Below are 22009 nucleotides of genomic sequence, written 5' to 3'. Positions count from 1 at the left end.
TTAAATGATTAAATGAATAAACTTCTAGAATAAAACATAAAAGAACAGTTTGGGTTAGGAAAAATGTTCACAGACATGACATCAAAAGCATGACCATAGAAGAAAAATTGATAAATTACCGCATTCAAATTGAAAACTTTTGTTCTTCAAAAGGTATCATTAAGAAAATGAAAGGAAAGCCACAGGCTGGGGAAAAATATGAAAATCATTTATGTGATAATGCACCTGTATCAAGAATACAAAAAGTACTTCTATAAAATCCCTCTTGATAATTGTTAGAATAAAAAGACAGACAATCAGTACGGATAGAAAAGATTTCAACAATAACCATCAACCAAGTTTGACCTAAGTGACATAAAAACAAAACCATGATACATACTCTTTTCCCATGCAAATAAAAAATTTATCAAGATAGAACATACTGTGGGCCATAAAACAAATATCAATAAACTTAAAAGCATTTAGTCACATAAAGTATGTTCTCTGACTAGAATGAACTTAAGTTAGGAGACAATAACAGAAAGTTTTGAGATATTTGCAAATACATACCAAACTTCTAAATAATCCATGACCCAAAGAAACAAGTCCAGATGGAAATTAGAAAGTATTCTGAACTAAATGAAAATGGGAACACAACATATCCAAATTTAGGGGATACAGCTATAGCACGGCTAAGAAAGAAATTTATAGGAGTAAAAATTAATAGAGGAAAAAAAAGTAAGGCCTTATATCAGTGATCTCCATTTCCCCCCTGAGAAACTAAAGGGCAGAGGAAGGAAACCCAAAGAAAGCAGAAGAAGGAAAATAATAAGGAAAAGAACAGTAATCAAGTGAAACAGAAAACAGAAAAATAGAAGTACAATTAACCAAAATCTCATTTTCTAAGAAAATATAAATATAATTGATTAGCTCTAGACAGACTGATATGTGAGATGAAACCACCAATACTATGAACAACTTTATGCTGATATTTCTTGAATATACTTCAACAACTTAGATGAATCTATCACTTTTTTTAAGACAAAGTGAACAGTCTTATATCTACTAAAGAAATTTAATTTGTAGTTTTAAACATCCTTACAAAGAAAACTCTAGAACCCAATGGTTTAACTCCTATCAGAGGAAGAAATAATACCAGTTTTATTCAACTGTTCCAGAAAATTAAAAAGGAGAGAATACATCACAACTCATTCTACAAAGCCAGCATCACATTGGTACCGAAAGCAGTCAGAGACACTCAGTAAAATAAAAGTTATAGATATATATCCCTCTTAAACAGATACAAAAATTCCTAGGGAAATTTCAGCAAATGATATCCAAGAAGATAAAAAAAGAATAATAGAGAGAGGAGTGGCCAAGATGAAGGAGTAGAAAGATGCTAAACTCACCTCCTCTCAAGAGCACACCAAAATCACAGTAATTTTCAGAACAATCATCAATCGTTGTAAGATGTAACTTACATCACTGAAGATTGTAACGTACCAGAAAAGATTTTGTACAACAAAAGACATAAAGAAGGAACCACAACAAGACCAGCAGGAGGGGCAGACTCGCAATATAATCAAATCCCATACCCGGGTGGGCAACCCACATACCAGAGAAAAATTGTATCGTAAAGGTCCTCTCACAAGAGTGAGAGTTATGAGCCCTACATCAGGCTGTCTAGGTTGGGGGTCCATTACTGGGGAGAGAAGCCCCCAGAGCACTTGGCTTTGAAGACCAGGAGGGCTTGATTACAGGAGGTCCACAGACTGGGGAAAATAAAGACTTCACTCTTAAAGGGTGCATACAAAATCTCACGTGCACTGGGGCAAAGGGCAAAAGCAGTAATTTGATAGGAGCCTGGGCCAGACCTACCTGCTGGTCTTGGAGGGTCTCCTGTGGAGGTGGGGGGGGGGCAGCTGTGGCTCACTCTGGGGACATAGACACTGGTGATAGGCATATCAGGGAGTATTCATTTGCATGAATGCTTGGGGAGGCTAACATCTGGCTTCGGGCATCAGCACAGGAGCTGGCTCCATCCAATAGCCTATAGGCTCCAGTGCTGGGATGCCTCAGGCCAAAAACCGAACTGGATGGGGACACATCCCCAACTATCACCAGACAGGATTCCTAAGACTTCCTGAGCCAACATCCACCTAAAGACAGGCCTCTAGACAAGGCCCTGGCCATCAGAGGGCCAAAACCCAGCTCTACCTCTCCCACTAGGAAGCCTGCACAAGCCTCCAGACCAGTCTCACCCACCAGGGGGCAGACACCAGAAACAAGAAAACTACAGTCACGCAGCTTGCAGATTGAATTTGGAAATGCAGGCCAGACAGTACCTTGGGACCAGCTAGGCCCTGGTCCTTGGATTACAAGAGGGGAGTGCACTGCTGGGAAGCATAGGATGTAACCTACAGAGGGGCACTTCTACAAGGTCGAGACATCACTGAAGACATCAAACAGGAAATCAAAAATTACCCAGAGACAAATGAAAACAAAAACACAACGATCCAAAACTTCAGGGACACAGGAAAAGCAGTTCTAAGAGGGAAGTCTGTAGTGATACAAACTTACCTCAGGAAACAAGAACAATCGCAAGAGAAATGTAACCAACTTACCACACATATAAAAATACAAATATAGCAATTCAGACAAAATGACGCGACAGAGTAATATGTTTCAGATGAAGGAACAAGACAAAACTACAGAATAACAACTAAGTGACGCGGAGTCATGCAATCTACCTGAGAAAGAGTTCAGAGTAATGACTGTAAAGATGATGAAAGGTACTGGGACGAGAATGGATGCATGGAGCGAGAAATTAGGAGTTTTTAACAAAGAATTAGAAAATATAAAGAAGAACCAAACAGAATTGAATAATACAATAACTGAAATGAAAAACATAATAGAAGGAATCAACAGCAGACTAAATGAGGCAGAAGAATGCATCAGTGAGCTGGAAGACAGAGTAGTGAAAATCACAGCCACAGAATAGAAAAAAGAAAAAAGAATGAAAAGAAATGAGGAAGGTTAAGAGAACTCAAGCACGCTAATATTCACATTATAGGGTCCCAGAAGGAAAAGAGAAAGAAAGAGCCTGAGAAAATATTTGAAGAGATAATAGCTGGAAACCTCCCTAACCCAGGAAAGAAAACAGTCACCCAAGTCCAGGAAGTAGAGCGTCCCATACAGGATTAACCCACAGAGGAACACACCTAGACACATTGTACTCCATGAACAAAAGTTAAAGATAAAGAGAGTGTATTAAAAGCAACAAGGGAAAAGCAACAAATTAAATACAAGGGAACTACAATAAGGCTACCAGCTGATTTTCCAGCAGAAACTATGCAGGCCAGAAGGGAGGGACACAATATTACTTGAAGTCATAAAAGAGAAAAACCTATAACCAAGAATACTCTACCAGCAAGGCTCTTGTTCAAACCTGATGGACAAATCAAAAGCTTTACAGACATGCAAATGCTAAAAGAAGTTAGCACCACCAAACTAGCTTTACAACAAATGCTAAAGGAACTACGCTGAAAAAAAAGGCCACAACTAGAAACAAGAAAAGGACAAAATTGAAAAGCTCACTGGTAAAGGGAAGCATATAATAGAAGTAGGAAATCATCCATATACAAAGCTGGTAGGGAGGTTAACAGACAAAAGTAATAAAATCGTTTGTATCCAAAAAAAAACAACAGTTAAGGGATACATAAAAAAATGAGATATAAAATATAAGATCAAAAACAGCTATTGTGACGGGGAGGGGAGTACAAATGCAGGGTATCTAAAATGCATTTGAAATTAAGATATCAACAACTTAAAACAAAAACATATATACAGACTGCTATATAAAAACCTCATGGTAACCACGAACCAAAACATGTAATAGATATACACACAAAAAAGAAAAAGGAATCCAAACATAACACTAAAGACAGTCATCAAGTCACAAGGGAAGAGAACAAAAAAAGAAAGGAGAAAGAAAAGACCTACAAAAACAAATTCAAAACAATTAACAAAATGGCAATAAGAACATACACATTGATAATTACCTTAAATGTAAATGGATTAAATGCTCTAACCAAAAGACACAGACTGGCTGAATGGATGCAAAAAACAGGACCCATATGTATGCTGCCTTCAAAGAGACTGACTTCAGATCTAGACACGTACAGACTGAAAGTAAGGGGATGGAAAAAGTCATTCCACACAAATGGAAATCAGAAGAAACGTGGAGTACCAATACTCATATCAGACAAAATAGACTTTAAAATAAAGACTGTAACAAGATATGAAGAGGGACACTACATGATGATCAAAGGATCAATCCAAGAAGAAGATATAACAATTGTAAATATATATGCACCCAACACTGGAGCACCTAAATATATAAGGCAAATGATAACAGATGCAAAAGGAGAAACTGACTGTAACAAAATAATATTTGTTATATTTATTTGTTAAATAATATTCAACACCCGACTTACACCAAACGACAGATCATCCAGATAGAAAATCAATCAAGAAACACAGGCCTTACATGACACCTCAGATGAACTTAAATGATATTCAGAGAACATTCCATCTGAAAGCAGCAGAATACACGTTCTTTTCAAGTGTACATGGAACATACTCCAGGACAGATCACATGCTGGGTCACAAAGCAAGCTTTGGTAAATTTAAGAAAACTGAAATCAGATCAAGCATCATTTCTGACCACAACACTATGAGGCTAGAAACCAACTTCAAGAAAAAAAGTGTAAAAAACACAAACATGTGGAGGCTGAACAATATCCTACAGAACAACCAATGGTTCACTGAAGACATCAAACAGGAAATCAAAAATTACCCAGAGACAAATGAAAACGAAAACACAATGATCCAAAACTTATGGGACACAGGAAAAGCAGTTCCAAGAGGGAAGTTTATAGCAATACAAACTTACCTCAGGAAACAAGAGTAATCTCAAATAGACAACCTAAATTTACACCTAAAGCGACTAGAGGAAGAAAAAAAACAAAACCCAAAGTTAGTAGAAGGAAAGAAATGATAAAGATTAGAGTAGAAATAAATGAAATAGAAATGAAGAAGACAACAGACAAGATCAATGAAACTAAAAGCTGGTTCTCTTAAAATATAAACAGAATTGATAAACCTTTAGCCAGACTCATCAAGAAAAAAAAGAGAGGGCCCAAATCAACAAAATTAGAAATTAAAAAGAAGTGACAACTGACACGAAAAAAATACACAGAACCGTAAGAGACTACTACAAGAAACTCTATGCCAGAAAAATGGATAACCTAGAAGAAAGGGACAAATTCTTAGAAAGGTACAATCTCCCAAGCCTGAACCAGGAATAGAAAATAGGAACAGACCAATTACAAACACTGAAATGAATCTGTGATTAAAAAACTCCCATCAAACAAAAGTCCAGGCCAGAAAGCTTCACAGGCGAATTCTATCAAATATTTAGAGAGGAGTTAACACCTATCCTTCTGAAACTATTTCAAAAAAATGCAGAGAAGGAACACTTCCAAGCTCATTCTATGAGGCTCCATCATACATCACCCTGATACCAAAAACAGACAAAAATATCACACAAAAAGAAAATTACAGGCCAATATCACTGATGAACATAGATGCAAAAATCCTCAACAAAATACTAGCAATCTGAATCCAACAATACATTAAAAAGATCATACACCATGATCAAGTGGGATTTATCCCAGAGATGCAAGGATTTTTCAATATTCTCAAATCAATCAATGTGAGACACCATATTAACAAACTGAAGAATAAAAACTATATGATAATCTCAATAGATGCAGAAAAGCTTTTGATAAAATTCAACATTTATGATAAAAACTCTTTAGAAGGTGGGCACAGAGGCAACACACCTTTACATAATAAAGGCCATATATGACAAACAGACAGCTAACATCATACTCAATGGTGAAAAACTGAAAGCATTTCCTCAAAGTTCAAAAAGAAGACAAGAATGCCACTCTCGCCACTTTTATTCAACATAGCTTTAGAAGTCCTAGCCAAGGTAATCAGAGAAGAAAAGGAAATAAAAGTAATCCAAATTGGAAAAGAAGATGTAAAACTGTAACTGTTTGCACATGACATGATGCTATACATAGAAAATCGTAAAGATGTTACCAGAAAACCATTAGTCCTCATCGATGAATTTGAAAGTTCCTGGATACAAAACATACAGAAATCTGTTGCACTTCTATACACTAACAACAAAACATCAGAAAGAGAAATTGAAGAAGCAATCCCGTTTATTATCGCATCAAAAAGAATAAAATACCTAGGAATAAACCTACAAAAGGAGGCAAAAGACCTGTACTCTGAAAACTATAAGACACTGGCAAAAAGAAATGGAAGACAACACAGATGGAAAGATATACCGTGTTCTTGGATTGGAAGAATATTTTTTTTAATTAAAAAAATTTTTAAATTTATCTTTTAGAAATTGAAGTATAGTTTATTTACAATGTTGTGTTAGTTTCAGGTGTACAGCACAATAATTCAGCTATACACACACACACACACACACACATACACACACATACACATATATGCATTTTTTTTCAGATTCTTTACCCTTGTAAGTTATTACAAAATATTGAGTATAGGTCCCTGGGCTATGCAATAGGTCCTCACTGGTTATCTATTTTATATATAGTAGTGTTTATATGTTAATCCCAACCTCCTAATTCCTCTCTCCCTCTGTCCCCCTTTGGCAACCATAAGTTTGTTTTCTATGTCTGTGGGTCTATTTGTTTTATAATTAACTTCATTTGTATCTTCCATTTATCTGTCAATGGACATTTAGTCTGCTTCCATGTCTTGGCTATTGTAAATAGTGCTGCTATGAATACTGGGGTGTATGTATCTCTTTAAATTATAGTTTCCTCTGAATATACGCCCAGGAGTGGGATTCCAGGATCATATGGTAACTTTATGTTTAGTTTTTTAAGGAACCTCCATGGTGTTCTCCATAGTGGCGGAACCAATTTACATTCTCACCAACAGTGTAGGAGGGTTCCTTTTTCTCCACACCCTCTCCAGCATTTATTATTTGCAGACATTTTGATGATGGCCATTCTGACTGGAGTGTGGTGATACCTCATTGTAGTTTTGATTTGCATTTCTCTAGTAATTATGATGTTGAGCATCTTTTCTTGTGCCTGTTGCCATCGGTATGTCTTCTTTGGAAAAACGTCTAGGTAGGTCTTCTGCCCAGTTTTTTGATTGTTTTTTTTTTGTTTGCTTTTTTTATTGAGCTGTATGACCTGTTTGAATATTTTGGAAATTAATCCCTTGGTGGTGCACTGTTTGTAAATATATTCTCCCATTCCGTAAGTTATCTTTTCATTTTGTTTATTATTTCCTTTGCTGTGCAAAAGCTTTTAAGTTTAATTAGGTCCCATTTAAAAAGTATTTGTTTTTATTTCCATGATTCTAGGAGACAGATCTAAAATAATCTTGCTGCGAATTATGTCAAAGAGTGTTCCGCCTATGTTTTTCCTCCTGGAGCTTTATAGTAACTGGTCTTACATTTAGGTCTTTTATCCATTTGAGTTTAGCTTTGTATATGGTGTTAGAGAACGGTCTAATTTCATTCTTTTACATGTAGCTGTCCAGTTTATCCAGCACCACTTCATTTTTTTTAATGATTCACTTTTTTATATAAATTTATTGTTTTATTCATTTGGTTGCACCAGGTCTTAGTCACAGTTCGCGGGCTCCTTAGTTGTGGCATGCAAACTCTTAGTTTCGGCATGCATGTGGGATCTAGCTCCCTGACCAGGGATCAAACCTGGGCCCCCTGCATTGGGAGCATGGAGTCTTAACCACTGCGCCACCAGGGAAGCCCCCGGCACCACTTCTTGAAGAGACTGTCTTTTCTTCATTGTATATTCTTGCATCCTTTGTTGTAGATTAATTGACTATAGGTGCATGTGTTTATTTCTGGGCTTTCGATCCTGTTCCACTGATCTTTATTTCTGTTTTTGTGCAATACCATACTGTTTTGACAACTGTAGCTTTGTAGTATAGTTTGAAATCAGGGAGCCTTATTCCTCCAGGTCCGTTTTTCTTTCTCAGGATTGCTTTGCCTATTTGGGGTCTTTTGTGTTTCCATACAAATTAAACTTTTTTTTGTTCCAGTTCTGTGAGAAATGCCATTGGTAATTTGACAGGGATTGCCCTGAATCTGTAGATTGTCTTGTGTAGTAGAGTCATTTTAACAATATTGGAAGAATCAATAAAAAAAGAAAGATATAAATGAACTTACTTACAAAACAGAAATAGAGTGACCGACACAGAAAACAAAGTTTTGGTTACCAAAAGGGATGGGCAGGGAGAAGATAAATTAGGAGGATGGGATTAACATATACACATTACTGTGTATAAAATGTAATAGATAACCAAGAAGGACCTAATGTATAGCACAGGGAAGTATACTCAATATTTTGTAATAACCTACAAGGGTAAAGAATCTGAAAAAAATTGATATACATTCATATACAGTAAGTCCCCTACATACGGACCTTTAAGTTGACAACTTTCAAAGACGTGAACGTGTGTTCGCATGTCTAATCATGTAAGTTAGTTCACGTCTGGTGTACACTGTGATGTGTGTGCATCCTCTTCAAGTGGTTGTGCTTTTGTGTACTTTACTGTACAGTAATGTATATAGTAGTAGAATATCTTTACTTCAAGCCCAGGATGTCCAGAAGCAAGTGTAAAAGCAGCAGTGATATAGCTGGTACTGCTAAGAGGCACCAAGAATTGGAGGTCCAGGGCTTCCCTGGTGGCACAGTGGTTGACAGTCTGCCTGCCGATGCAGGGGACACGGGTTTGTACCCCGGTCCGGGAAGATCCCACATGCCACAGAGCGGCTAGGCCCGTGAGCCATGGCCGCTAGGCCTGCACGTCCGGAGCCTGTGCTCCACAATGGGAGAGGCCACAACAGTTAGAGGCCCGCATACCACAAAAAAAAAAAAAAAAAAAAAAGGAATTGGAGGTCCAGAGCAAAGACAAAGAGAGAGACAAGAGGAAGAACAAGTAACTGAAGAACTGAAGAGATTTACGATGCAGGAAATGGCAAGGGGATTTTCTTTAGTTGAGGAGGCACTGTTAGTTTTTGAGGCACAGAACCCGAATGTGGAACAGTACACAAAGGTTATAGCAGCCATTCAGGATGCAATCCAGTGCTACTGTGTCATTTATGACGAGAAAAAAAGAGCTACTACCCAGACATCACTGGATCATTTTTTCTAGAGGGTAGACGGAACTGAATCCAGCAAGGAACCAGAACCTGTGCCATCAGTGTCGGGCGTGAGTGAAACTGCAGCTTGCCCTCCATCTCCTGTGGCTGACGATCCTTCAGCTCTACCATCTTCCACCTCCTCTCCCTCCTCCAGTCAGAAACTCTTCTTCCCTGTTCACTTGATGCCAGCCTCTGTATGCCAGCTGTTGTACTGTACTACTGTACTTTTCAAGGTACTGTACTGCAAGATGAAAAATGTTTTATTGTTTGCGTGTGTTTGATTTTTATGAATTATTTGCGTGAAAAGTATTATATACCTATTGCAGTACAGTACTGTACTGCATAACCAATTGTGTTAGCTGGGTACCTAGGCTAACTCTGTTGGACTTAACAAGTTGGACTTACGAACACACTCTCGGAACGGAACTCATTTGTATGTAGGGGACTTACTGTATATATCTATATATCTATACATATATCTGTATCTATCTATCTAGATCTATCTATATATATATCTGAATCACTTTGCTCTATATTCGAAACTAACAGGACATTGTAAATCATCTACATTTCAAAAAAAATGACTTTATAGCAATAAAAAGATTTAAATGAAGAAAAATAATATATCATGATTATGTGTATGGGTTTTATTCCAAGAAGTTCAGGTTGAGTTAATGTTTAATAAATCAACCAATTTAATTCACCACATTAACACTCTTAAAAAAGAAAAACTACATAATGATCTCAAAAGATGGAGAGAAGTATTTGACAAAATTCAATATCCATTCCTAACAAAGTCTCAGAAAACTAGGGATAGGAAACTTCCTCAACCAGATAAAGTTAATCTACAAAAAACTTACAATTAAGTCTTAAGGATGAAAGCCCTTCATTTTATTAGTGAAAGAAGCCAGACCAAGACACAAACAAAAATCAGGAGTACAAAGTGTAAATTCCATTTCTATAAAATTCTAGAAAATGTAAACAAATCAGTTAGGAAGGAGATCATTGATTGCTTAAGGATGGGCAAAGGGGAGAGTGGCAGCAAAGGAGGAATTACAAAGTGGTAGGAGAAAACTTCTGAGGATATTGGATATATTCATTATCTTGCCTGTGGTAGTTTTATAGGTAGGGGTGTGTGTGTTGTGTGTGTGTGTATGAAAAGTCATCAAATCATGCACTTAAATGTGCTGTTTATTTTATGGTAATTATATGTCTGTAAAGCTGTAATTTAAAAAAAAGACTGCAAGGCAGGTATACAGAAATTTTTGCTTTTTTGAAAATAAATTTGTCGATAATTCATTACATGCATGGTTTATGTAAGAAAGAGGATGTGATACTCCATTCAGAGGATTCATACTCAAAGTAAAAGCCTTGGTTCTATTTCAAAAGAGTTTTACATTTTCAGTTAAAATAAAATGTTTTAAGGTAAATTATCGAAGTTACCAATTTTTCTTTTTAAAAAAATAATTTCCCTGTTTTAATTAACTTTTAAAACTAACTGACCAATTAAAGTCTTAAATGTGTCTAAAAACAGTGCATCTATTATCTGTGTCTATCTGCCTAAACATATTAAATCAAATTAATAGAAGGCAACAAGCGTATGTATATGACTCATTAATTCTCCATGAAATACGCTTATGTAGTATTTTAATAGGTCACACGTTTCACAGAAAGACAACTTGCAATGGAGCATGACAAAAATACTTCAGAAATACTTTGATCCTATTTTCTTGTGTATAGTTGAAGGTAAAGACGAGTGATGTTATAAAGATGCTGCATTATCTGCAGAGGTGCCCTCTACCGTACTCATTTCTCCCATCTTCACCAACACATTTTTAAAACACTGTTGGTTAATTTGATCATATAACAAGATGAGTACAAAAGGGCAGGAAGTAGGGAATTTAATTTTTTCAAATATGAAGACAATCAAATCTTATTAAGGCCACATTAACTTAATGATATCTTATTAATATTACATCAGTACAAATCCAAGTACATAGGATGTCTCTAACAGTACATGTTCTGAATCTGGAAGAGTGTGGCAATGATGGTGGTGGTACAATTTTGACCACAGTTAATAGTACATTTATTTAGCTTTTATACCCAAAGCTGTTTTCCAGCTAACAAAACAAATAATTAGAAAGTTTATATTTTTATTGCCTAGGACTACAAAGAAGCAATAAATTATTTAAGTTAAAGATGTTTTAAATGATTTTTAAAATCCCTTACCGGTATCTATGAACAAATATACCCTTAAAAATAGAGTTCATCATATTTTCGATTTCATCCTGATTTTCTTGTAGCTGAAATGAAAAATAAATATAAATTAAAATATTGATAATTTTATTTGCAATAAAGAGTTCCAATTGTTTTTAATTCCTGATTATTCTCATTCTGGGTAATTTTCAATCTTTCTTCTCATGTATTGTGCAACAGATGTCCGAAATTACCAGTATTCTTTCATTATTTCTATAGCTTTTCTACATTGGCTTAAAACCGCTTTCTGTCTCTCTCAACATGTATTACATAATGACTAAAAAGGAGTGGTGTGGCTAAGTGTGACCAGATTACTACCACAAAATATCATCTGCTTTGGGAATAGGCCTCAATTTCTTTACCTCTCCTGTCCAAACCAGGTCCCCTGCTTGGTTTTACATTTCTTGGTATCAGATCATCCTCGATTATCATATTTGCCACTGTGTAAGAAAGTTCCTATTCCACCTAAAGTATCCAAATATTACTCTGCATCTGATTAGCACCAAACTGAGCATTGGTCAAATTCCCAATATAGGAGGAACAGCAGAAGATATCAAGGACACTAGCCATTAGTGGTGAAATGCAGCAACAAAATAAAATACTATAGAAAAGATATAAATAAATTTCAGGCAATACTACACATCAGAGTTAAAGTTTGAGTTTACTACTCAAAAGGAACAAAAGCACTGATACAAAATCACATTCAAATTTTGAGTTTACTACTCAAAAGGAACAAAAGCACTGATACAAAATCACATTCAAGATGATGGTTTTTATTTTAATTTGTTCTGCAGTGAAACATTTGCTTTTACTGCATATACAAATGTGACAATAAAATTCCTTCAGACTTTCTCTTTTGCTATACGTTTTGTTTGGGGTTTTACTGAAATAACTTTGGGAATACCTTTATAGTAAATCATTCAAATACTGAAACTTACTGTAAGTTCTACTTTTGCTGCATTTATTATATAAAAAATTAAATAATTTATAAGAGATAGTTTGGTTAGCAGTTCTTACTAAAGTACAGTTCCAAAACTTACTTACAATTATTTCTAGTATAGAATGTGCTATGAGTTGTACTGTGTCCCTCAAAACTTCATATGCTGAAGTCTTAACTCCCAGAACCTCAAACCTTATTTGGAAATAGGGTTGTAGCAGATGTAATTAGTTAAGATGAGTTCATACTGGAGTAGGATGGGCCCCAAATCAAATATGACTGTCTCCTTTTTATAACGGAGAAATTTAGAGACACACACACAGTGAGAAGGCCATGTGAAGATTAGAGTTATCTGCCAGTTCTAGCTTATACAACTGTGAGACAATAAATTTCTGTTCTAAAGAAAAACCAGGGACTTCCCTGGGGGCGCAGTGGTTAAGAATCCGCCTGCCAATGCAGGGGACACGGACTCGAGCCCTGGTCTGGGAAGATCCCACATGCTGTGGAGCAACTAAGCCCATGTGCCACAACTACTAAAGCCGGTGCACCTAGAGCACATGCTCCGCAACAAGAAAAGCCACTGCAATGAGAAGCCCCCGCTCTCCACAACTAGATAAAGCCCGTGTGCAGCAATGAAGACCCAACGCAGCCAAAAATAAATAAAATTAAAAAATAATAATAATAAAAAAAAGAAAAATCAGTTTGTGGTATATGCTACAGCAGTCCTAGCACTCCAATACAGCACAGACCATAATTTAATCATAAGTTTGTTGCTTCCTGCTGCCTGTTATAACCCATTATTTGTTGACAGCAATATATTTATAGCACTGAGATAGTATTCTTTTTTTCAAGTTAAAATACAGACTAACACTGTACATCTAAAATTTTATTTCTGATTGGATGAATAAAAATGTTGCCTACTAAAAATCCAGTTTAAAATCTCTTTCAACACATTTATATGAAAATTTCACTGTACAATTGGAACCAATCTTATTATTCACAGAAATGTCTCATACATCTACTAATATCTAGTCTTTGGCTTTCTCCTGCAATGCATCTTTGCTGGCCCCTAGTTCTGATGTTAGTATTTACTGTGCTTCCTGGGCCCATAGCTTGATAATCTTTTTGAGTTATCTAATTCCCAGACCACCTTCTTTCTAAAGTATGGTTGTTCTGTTTCTCTTCTGCCCTCAGACAGCACTCAGATAATCAATCAGTGGCTGGAAGCAAATTCCAGTTTCATTTGAAAACTTTGAGATCAAATAATCAAACTTAAAAAAAAAACAACTTTTAAAAATACACACAAACCTTTTTAGAGAGAATAAAAACACATATGATATATTTACTACACATTTACAGAATATAAGAATCACAGTTACTGTGAACCTTACCTCTTTGCGTTTTTGAAGTAGTAACTCCAACCTTTCGTTGGCTCTCTTCCCAATCATTTTATTTCTTTCAGCTTCATACTGTCTCTGCGTATTATCCTGATGAATACTGAGGTTTAAGGCAACATTCACCAGAGCAGTCATGAGCTTCATGGCTGTGAAATAAAGTAAGATTATAGTATTCACCTGTGAATCAGAATTTCATCCGTAAGATTACAAATTTATAACAGAAATGGATGATGGAAGGAAACCAGTCAACTTCTATGTTTTACAATCTAGGCATAATTTAAATAAGAAAGATGAAAAATTATTTTACAGACATAAACTCACCATTTTAGTCTGTGACAATTTTCTCTGCCTCAGTGTCCCTCCCTATAAGCTTGGCTCATTAACGTTCCCACGTAAAACCAGACTCATCCTGGGAGCTCCCTGGTGGTCCAGTGATTAGGACTTGGTGCTTTCACTTCCGTGGCCCTGGGTTCAACCCCAGGTCGGGGAACGAAGATCCCACAAGCTGCTCAGTTTGGCCAAAAGAACTCCAAAAAACCCAAAACGGACCCATCCTAATTATCAGCAGCAAGGATTTATGTAGTCTTTTCAACAACCCCTTTCCCTCACCTTCAAACACACACAACCTAAGTAAGAGCATACTAACCAAACCGTTTAGACCTTTCTTCTGGCCACCAATTCTGTGTATACAATTGCTTCCTTAATACCTTTACTTAGATGCGTCAAAGGTGTCTCATTTGCTTACAATCAATTCATGACTTTTACTCCCAAAGATGGTCCTTTCTCTGTGTTCCTCACCTCAGTGAATGGCATAACTCTGATCCCTGAAAAATAGACTGAACCTACCAAAGTCATTAAATTCATTAAAAATATATTCTGTGAATTTCTGACCTGTTTCCCCAGTCACAGTGTTGATATATTTTTAAACACTCACTTGTATTTGTAAATCTAATTAAATATTATCAAACTTCTCTTTCAAGTCCTCTGAGCAACAGGTATGACACAGACCTTAACCTTTTGTCTATTCATATGAACTTTCATCATTGAGATGATAACAGTGTAGGGAATTCTGGTAAAGGAATAAAAGAGTTTGTGATGGTAAAATGATCTCCATTTTTTTTCACTTAGTTTATTTATCTGCAAATACCAATGTTCAGTTATTAATGAGTGTTTTGGAAGAACCAATCTAAACATCTGCAAACATATACATAACTAAAGATGAGCATGCATTTCTTTTAAAACTTCTAAAATTTCCCTTTAATTACATATATAAACATGTATACATAATAGTGTAACTATATCTATCTATCTACCTATACACACACACACACACACTTCGTTATTCGGAAACTCTATCTACATTTTGGTCAAATCCATGTTACTAGCGATTGCTACTGCCCTCAAACCAAAATACAAGACAAAAATCCTAAAAATAAAATGTATTTAAGTTAGTGAGTAGTTAGAAATGCATTTAAATGAAAATGTTTCCCTTTTCCTGAGATACAGCATCTAAATATAATAAATTGAGAAATCTTCTTGTGTTTTGAAATGTAGGCTAGTGATTTTACAACATTTTACACATTGTCAGTAGAATACCTCTGAAGGTTAAAAGTACTCTTAAAATTAATCTGTATAAAAAAGAATAGCTCAAAGGCAGAAGGGATCTGGTACATTCAAATTGCCCAAGTCAGGGATAACAGAAAACAGTTTAACAGAGCTTGTCCTAAGCATACAAAGTCATATCCAAATGGACCTTAATTCAGTTTATACTTCTAGATCTCTAAAATAAAATGACTTGAAGATCAAGGAGTTGGAAAGCATTAAAAATTAACACCAACCCTGGCTGGAATTCACCAGCGGAAGCTGAAATACAAATTTTCTTGAACTTAATCGTCTTCAGCTATATATCTCCTTGGGAACTCAGATCCCAAACTCCAACTCTCATTGTGTAATGACCCTCCTCCCATCCTAGGTATATATAAACAACAAAATATATCAACATACTAAAACAAAAAAAAATGTAAAATGATCAATACATTTTCAGAAACATATTAGATACGATAGAGCAGTATTTACTGAGATGTTTATGGACCTGTAAAATTTAAACTTCACTGAAATTTTCACTTTAAATACTAACATATAAGCAAATAAACAGCTATTGAGGAAAGACTTCTAACTTAACTATATAGATACAACATGGGGATTGTGAAAGGGATTACTGAGTCCACTGAAAAAAGACTCATTCCTGCACAGAGTGAGCACTAATTAAGTTTTACTGGTATTACTAACAGAATTTTATAAATTTTATAAATCCAGTAATTCAGCCTGGTTTCTGGGACGTGGGCTTTTTTTTTTTTTTCTTTTTTTTGCGGTACGCGGGCCTCTCACCGTTGTGGTCCCTCCTGTCGCGGGGCACAGGCTCCGGACGCGCAGGCCCAGTGGCCATGGCTCACGGGCCCAGCCTCTCCGCGGCATGTGGGATCTTCCCGGACCGGGGCACGAACCCGCATCCCCTGCATCGGCAGGCGGACTTTCAACCACTGCGCCACCAGGGAAGCCCCGGGATGTGGGCTTTGAAGTGCCTTCTCTTTGTCTACCAAGGAGAATACTTAATTTAGCCTTCACATTTTAACTGTTGGCTACAGAATGGCAAACTTGTTCTACTGCTGTGCTACTAAGAATGTGTTCTGCCAATATGTGTTGAGCACAAATGGCCTGTTAACAGTTCATTAAAAGTATAAATTTGGAAGTAAGTTTTTAGAAATTTTTATCACAATCTGACAGAATAATCTTATGTCTACTGAATCTAGTAAAAAAATGACACTAAGGTCATAATTGAAAAACTATTCTTTCACCACAGAGTTCAAAAACCACTTATTTAATTTAGTGCTTCCCCATTCACCAATCCGTAAGTACTGAGCATTGTTTTGTGTACTAGAAGCACAAAAGTGAATGAGACCGAGTATCTGCTTCCATGATTTTTATCTTCTAGTGAGGAGAAAATAATATATCAATAGATAATATACAAATGAAAACGTATATCAGTTAAAGAAAAAAATATATGGTTAAAAAAAGTAAAGTATGGTAAAAAGGACAGAGAGCAAACGGGGTGGCTGGGCCTCTCTGAAGAGCTCATATTTAAGCATGCGTGAGGCAATGAGCATGATTATATGACAGAAAGGGTCCCAAGGAGAGGGAATAAAAAGTGCAAAGGTTATGAGGTAAATTGTTATGAGAGAGGACTCATAAAAGAGCAAGGTACTTAGTGTGGCTGAAGCACAGAAATAGGCAGAAGCAGGAGACAAGGTTGAGGAGGAAATCAAAAGCCAGGTTGTAAGAGTTTTAACTAGGATCTAGTTAGGACTCAAGAATTAAATCTAAATGAGATAAGATCCACTGGAAATTTTGGTGTGGGTGAGAAATAGTCTGATTTATACTTCTAAATGCTATGTGAAGAGACTATAGAAGAATAAACGTGGAAGAAGGGAGACCAAATAGAACACTGAAAGAGAACTGAACATATTTTGCCAAAAGCTTCCAATGATGACTCTCGAGTGCTTGGCCTTGAGCACCTCAGTAAAGCAATGCTAGCTTGGACTGAAGTGGTAGCAGAAGGTGGAGGGAAAGTTAGATCTGGAATATACTCTCACGGTAGAGCTGAAAGAAGATGATAATATAGGGAGCAAGAGAGGTAGGAAAGGCAAGGGGAATTAGCACGTCTTGTGCATAGTAGGTATCTAAGTGGAGATGGTTAACAGATACACATCATCCTAAAAATAGTGGCGTTTAGAGCCAGTAAACTGGATGGCACATCGATTCAATGAACGACTATTCAGCCACTAGAAAAAACTGAGGCATGATTTATAGGCTGTAAAGAAAAGTCTGCCAATAAACCTCTTGGTGGAAAAAAAAGGCAAGATGCCTGTCACTGTGTATATTATATCATTTACGCATGAAGAAAGAATGCATTATTTATTATTATGGGCCAGTCACTCTTCTAAGCTCTTTACACACACTTATTCACTTATACCTCACAACTCTATCAAGGTAAGTATTATAATTATTTCTTTTATACGTAATACAAAACTGAGGTACAGATTGGCTAAGAGACTTGGCAATTACACAGCCAAGAACTGGCAGAGATAGAATTTGATTACAGCCGTCATACTCCATAGTCTAAGTTCTTAACCACTACACCATACTGCCTCTCACTGAATATGTATGTGCTACCATATTCATAAAATCTTTGGAAAGACATATAAGAAACAGGCAACTCTGGTTGCATTCAGAGAAGGGAATTTGATGGCTGAGAGCCACGGGTAAAACACTGACATTTCACCATGTAACATTTTTAAGTCTGGAATTTTAAATCGTATGACAGCATTACTCTCTCACCATCATTTTTAAAATTAATTTTATTTTTTACACAGCAGGTTCTTATTAGTTATCTATTTTATACATATTAGTGTATATATGTCAATCACAATCTCCCAATTCATCCCACTGCCCCCCCCACTTCCCCCCCGACCCGGTGTCCATCTGTTTGTTCTCTACATCTGTCTCTCTATTTCTGCCTTGCAAACCGGTTCATCTGTACCATTTTTCTAGATTCCACATACATGCGTTAATATATGATATTTGTTTTGCTCTTTCTGACTTACTTCACTCTGTATGGCAGTCTCTAGATCCATCCACATCTCTACAAATGACCCAATTTCGTTCATTTTTATGGCTGAGTAATATTCCATTGTGTATATGTACCACAACTTCTTTATCCTTTCGTCTGTCAGTGGGCATTTGGGTTGCTTCCATGACCTGGCTATTGTAAATAGTGCTGCAGTGAACACTGGGGTGCATGTGTCTTTTTGAATTATGTTTTTCTCTGGGTATATGCCCAGTAGTGGGATTGCTAGGTCATATGGTAGTTCTATTCTTAGTTTTTTAAGGAACCTCCATACTGTTCTCCATAGTGGCTGTATCAATTTACATTCCCACCAACAGTACAAGAGGGTTCCCTTTTCTCCACACCGTCTCCAGCATTTGTTGTTTACAGATTTTCTGACGATGCCCATTCTAACTGGTGTGAGGTGATACCTCATTGTAGTTTTGATGTGCCTTTCTCTAATAATTAGTGATGTTGAGCAGCTTTTCATGTGCCTCTTGGCCATGTGTATGTCTTCTTTGGAGAGATGGCTATTTAGGTCTTCAGCCCATTTTTGATTGGGTTGTTTTTTTTGGCAGTGTTGGATCTTCCTTGTTGCACGGGGGCTTTCTCTAGTTGTGGCGCATGGGCATCTTATTGCAGTGGCTTCTCTTGTTGCAGAGCACGGGCTCTAGGCGTGCAGGCTTCAGTAGTTGTGGCATGTGGGCTCAGTAGTTGTGACTCGCAGGCTCGGTAATTGTGGCACATGGGCTTAGTTGCTCAAAGGCATGTGGGATCTTCCCAGACCAGGGCTTGAACCTGTGTTCAATGCATTGGCGGGTGGATTCTTAAACACTGCGCCACCCAGGAAGTCCTAGGTTGTCTGTTTTTTAATACTGAGCTGCATGAGCTGTTTATATATTTTGGAGATTAATCCTTTGTCTGTTGATTCGTTTGCAAATATTTTCTCCCATTCTGAGGGCTGTCTTTTCGTTTTGTTTATAGTTGCCTTTGCCATGCAAAGGCTTTCAAGTTTCACTAGGTCCCATTTGTTTATTTGTGTTTTTATTTCCCTTTCTCTAGGAGGTGGGTCAAAAAAGGTCTTGCTGTCATCTCACCACCATAATTATTATTTTATTTTTTATCTTTTTTTGCGGTACGCGGGCCTCTCACTGTTGTGGCCTCTCCCGTTGCGGCGCACAGGCTCCAGACGCGCAGGCTCAGCGGCCATGGCTCACGGGCCCAGCCGCTCCGCGGCGTGTGGGATCTTCCCAGACTGGGGCTCAAACCTGCGTCCCCTGCATCGGCAGGCAGACTCTCAACCACTGCGCCACCAGGGAAGCCCACCACCATTATTTTTTAATAGGAATAATAAAAACATGGAATTGGCTTTTACTTTATTCACTGAGGAGTGAATAAAGATAGAAAAGATAAAAAGGTCTTTAGACTGAGTCTGAGATAATTCAATATTTACAGTTTAGCTTTCTACAATCCACCAAAACAGTGCTTTAAGAAGGAAGAAGTAGTTATGTCTTTCAAGAAAGATGACAATGGAGCTGCCCAGTGCTTTTTGACACTAAGAAGGTAACTGCTGACCTCAACAAGAGCAAAGGCAGTGAACAGGTAGATAGAAACCTGACTGGAGTGGGTTTAAAGAGAATAAGAAGAGAGTGAGTAGAGACAGTAAATAGAAATAATTCTTTGAGATTTGCTATAAAGAAAAGGAGAAAAACAGGACTGTAGCTAAGGAGCATGTGGAAACAAGGGAGGGAGTGATGGTCAGTCTTATGTGTCAACTTGGCTAGGCTACAGTATCCAGTTATTTAATCAAGCACTAATTCAGGTGTTACTGTGAAGGTATTTTGTAGATAAGATTAACATCTGTAAGTAAAGGAGACTACCTTAAAAAATGTGGTGGCCTCATCCAATCAGCTGAATGCCTTAAGAGCAAAACCCGAGGTTTCCTAGAAAAGCAATTTCTGCCTCAAGACTGTACAACTCCTGCCTAAGTTTCTAGCCTGCTGGCCTGCCCTACAGATTTAAAAATTGCCAGCTCGCAAATTGTGTGAGCCATTCACTAAAATAAATCTTTCTCTCCCCAAATATATATATCTTTGTGTGTGTATGTTTGTATGCAAATAAGAAAGCAAGTAACTAAGTATATCTCCCGATGGGTCTGTGTTTCTGAAGGGCCCTAACTGATACAGAGTGTTTCTAAAAGATAAAGGCTGTTATAGCATATTAATATAATGATAAAGGGGATGGGGAAACTGAAGCAGGACAGAGAGAAAAAACACCCTGAAGAGTAAAGTTTTTGAGGCGGTGAACAGGAATTGGATCCACTGCACAAGGGCAAGGACTAACCTTAGAAAGATAGTACTGTAATAAGAGAAAAAGCAGAGTATATGTGTACTGGTGCACCTAGATAAGTAGGTTTAATCACTGAAGGATTCTCTTCTGTCTCTACAAAGCTAGCAAGATAATCAGCTAATTGTGAAGAAAAGAGGATAGCAGATGCTACAGGTTTGAGGAGAAGGTGTGAAATAATCTTATAAGAAAGTAGGAATATCCATGGCATAGAATACTGTAATAGCATTGCTAGGCAGCACTAAAGGTCCACTTGAGAGAAAAATGTAAAATGCTCAGCCATTATAACTATGTGTTGTTCTATAGCCACTTTCAGCTCCACTTGTGTAGGTATGGAACAGGTAGTAATATGAGGTTTTTCTAGGGGGGTATAATGGAGAGCAAGGATGTTGAGGGTGCTTCATGAGAAGGACATGATTATAATAAATCTGGATAACAGAATCTAAGCTAGGAAAGTGGAGGCAGTGAGGACATCAAGAACACTAAAAAAAAGAGTATCAAAGAATTTAAAGACCCAATAGAAGAAAAACAATGCTGGAGCTGGGAACATATAAAACAAAAACTGGAACAAAATAGATTATTGGCAAATGGGATGGTTAAAATTAAGATTATGGACATTGGCCCTTTTATTTACTATTCAACAATTTGCATTTATGTGTTCTTCAACATAAAAATGAAAACTAAAAAGCTGCCTTTATATTTAGTGATACCTACTATACTTTTGAAAACTATTACTATAAACCCTGGAAATATATTTGATAATGGGACAAAACTAAATTTTACAGAGAGGTATGATTATATTCCCTCTTTTTTAAATTGAAGTATAGCTGACTTACAATGTTGTGTGAGTTTCTGGTGTACAGCAAAGTGATTCTAGTTATACATATAGACATATTTTTTTCATAATGGTTTACTACAGGACATTGAATATAGTTCCCTGTGCTATATAGTTCAACACTGTTATCTGTTTTATATATAGTAGTTGGTATCTGCAAATCCCAAACTCTTAATTTATCCCCCCCACCCCCTTTCCCCTTTGGTAACCATAAGTTTGTTTTCTATGTCTGAGTCTATTTCTGTTTTGTAAATAAGTTCATTTTTATCATATCTTAGATTCCACATATAAGTGATATCAT

The 22009-nt window shown here is 36.8% G+C and overlaps 1 protein-coding gene across 2 annotated transcripts in view; it reads right to left on the bottom strand.

Moving 5' to 3' along the window:
* STAG1 (STAG1 cohesin complex component) overlaps positions 1-22009 on the bottom strand; it is a 449323-nt gene that overhangs the window by 140716 nt on the left and 286598 nt on the right. For both annotated transcript variants that reach the window (XM_081234436.1, XM_081234437.1), the window contains 2 exons: positions 13859-14010; positions 11504-11577 (listed from right to left, as the gene is read on the bottom strand). In XM_081234436.1, the coding sequence (XP_081090562.1) occupies positions 11504-11577; positions 13859-14010 (226 nt within the window). The remainder of the gene's footprint in view (positions 1-11503; positions 11578-13858; positions 14011-22009) is intronic.

This window comes from Mesoplodon bidens, assembly GCF_964165515.1.
Source record: "Mesoplodon bidens genome assembly, chromosome: 5".
Lineage (NCBI taxonomy): Eukaryota > Metazoa > Chordata > Mammalia > Artiodactyla > Ziphiidae > Mesoplodon > Mesoplodon bidens.
The sequence above is the reverse complement of the archived record's forward strand: the minus strand, read 5'-3'. Positions and strand labels throughout refer to the sequence as shown.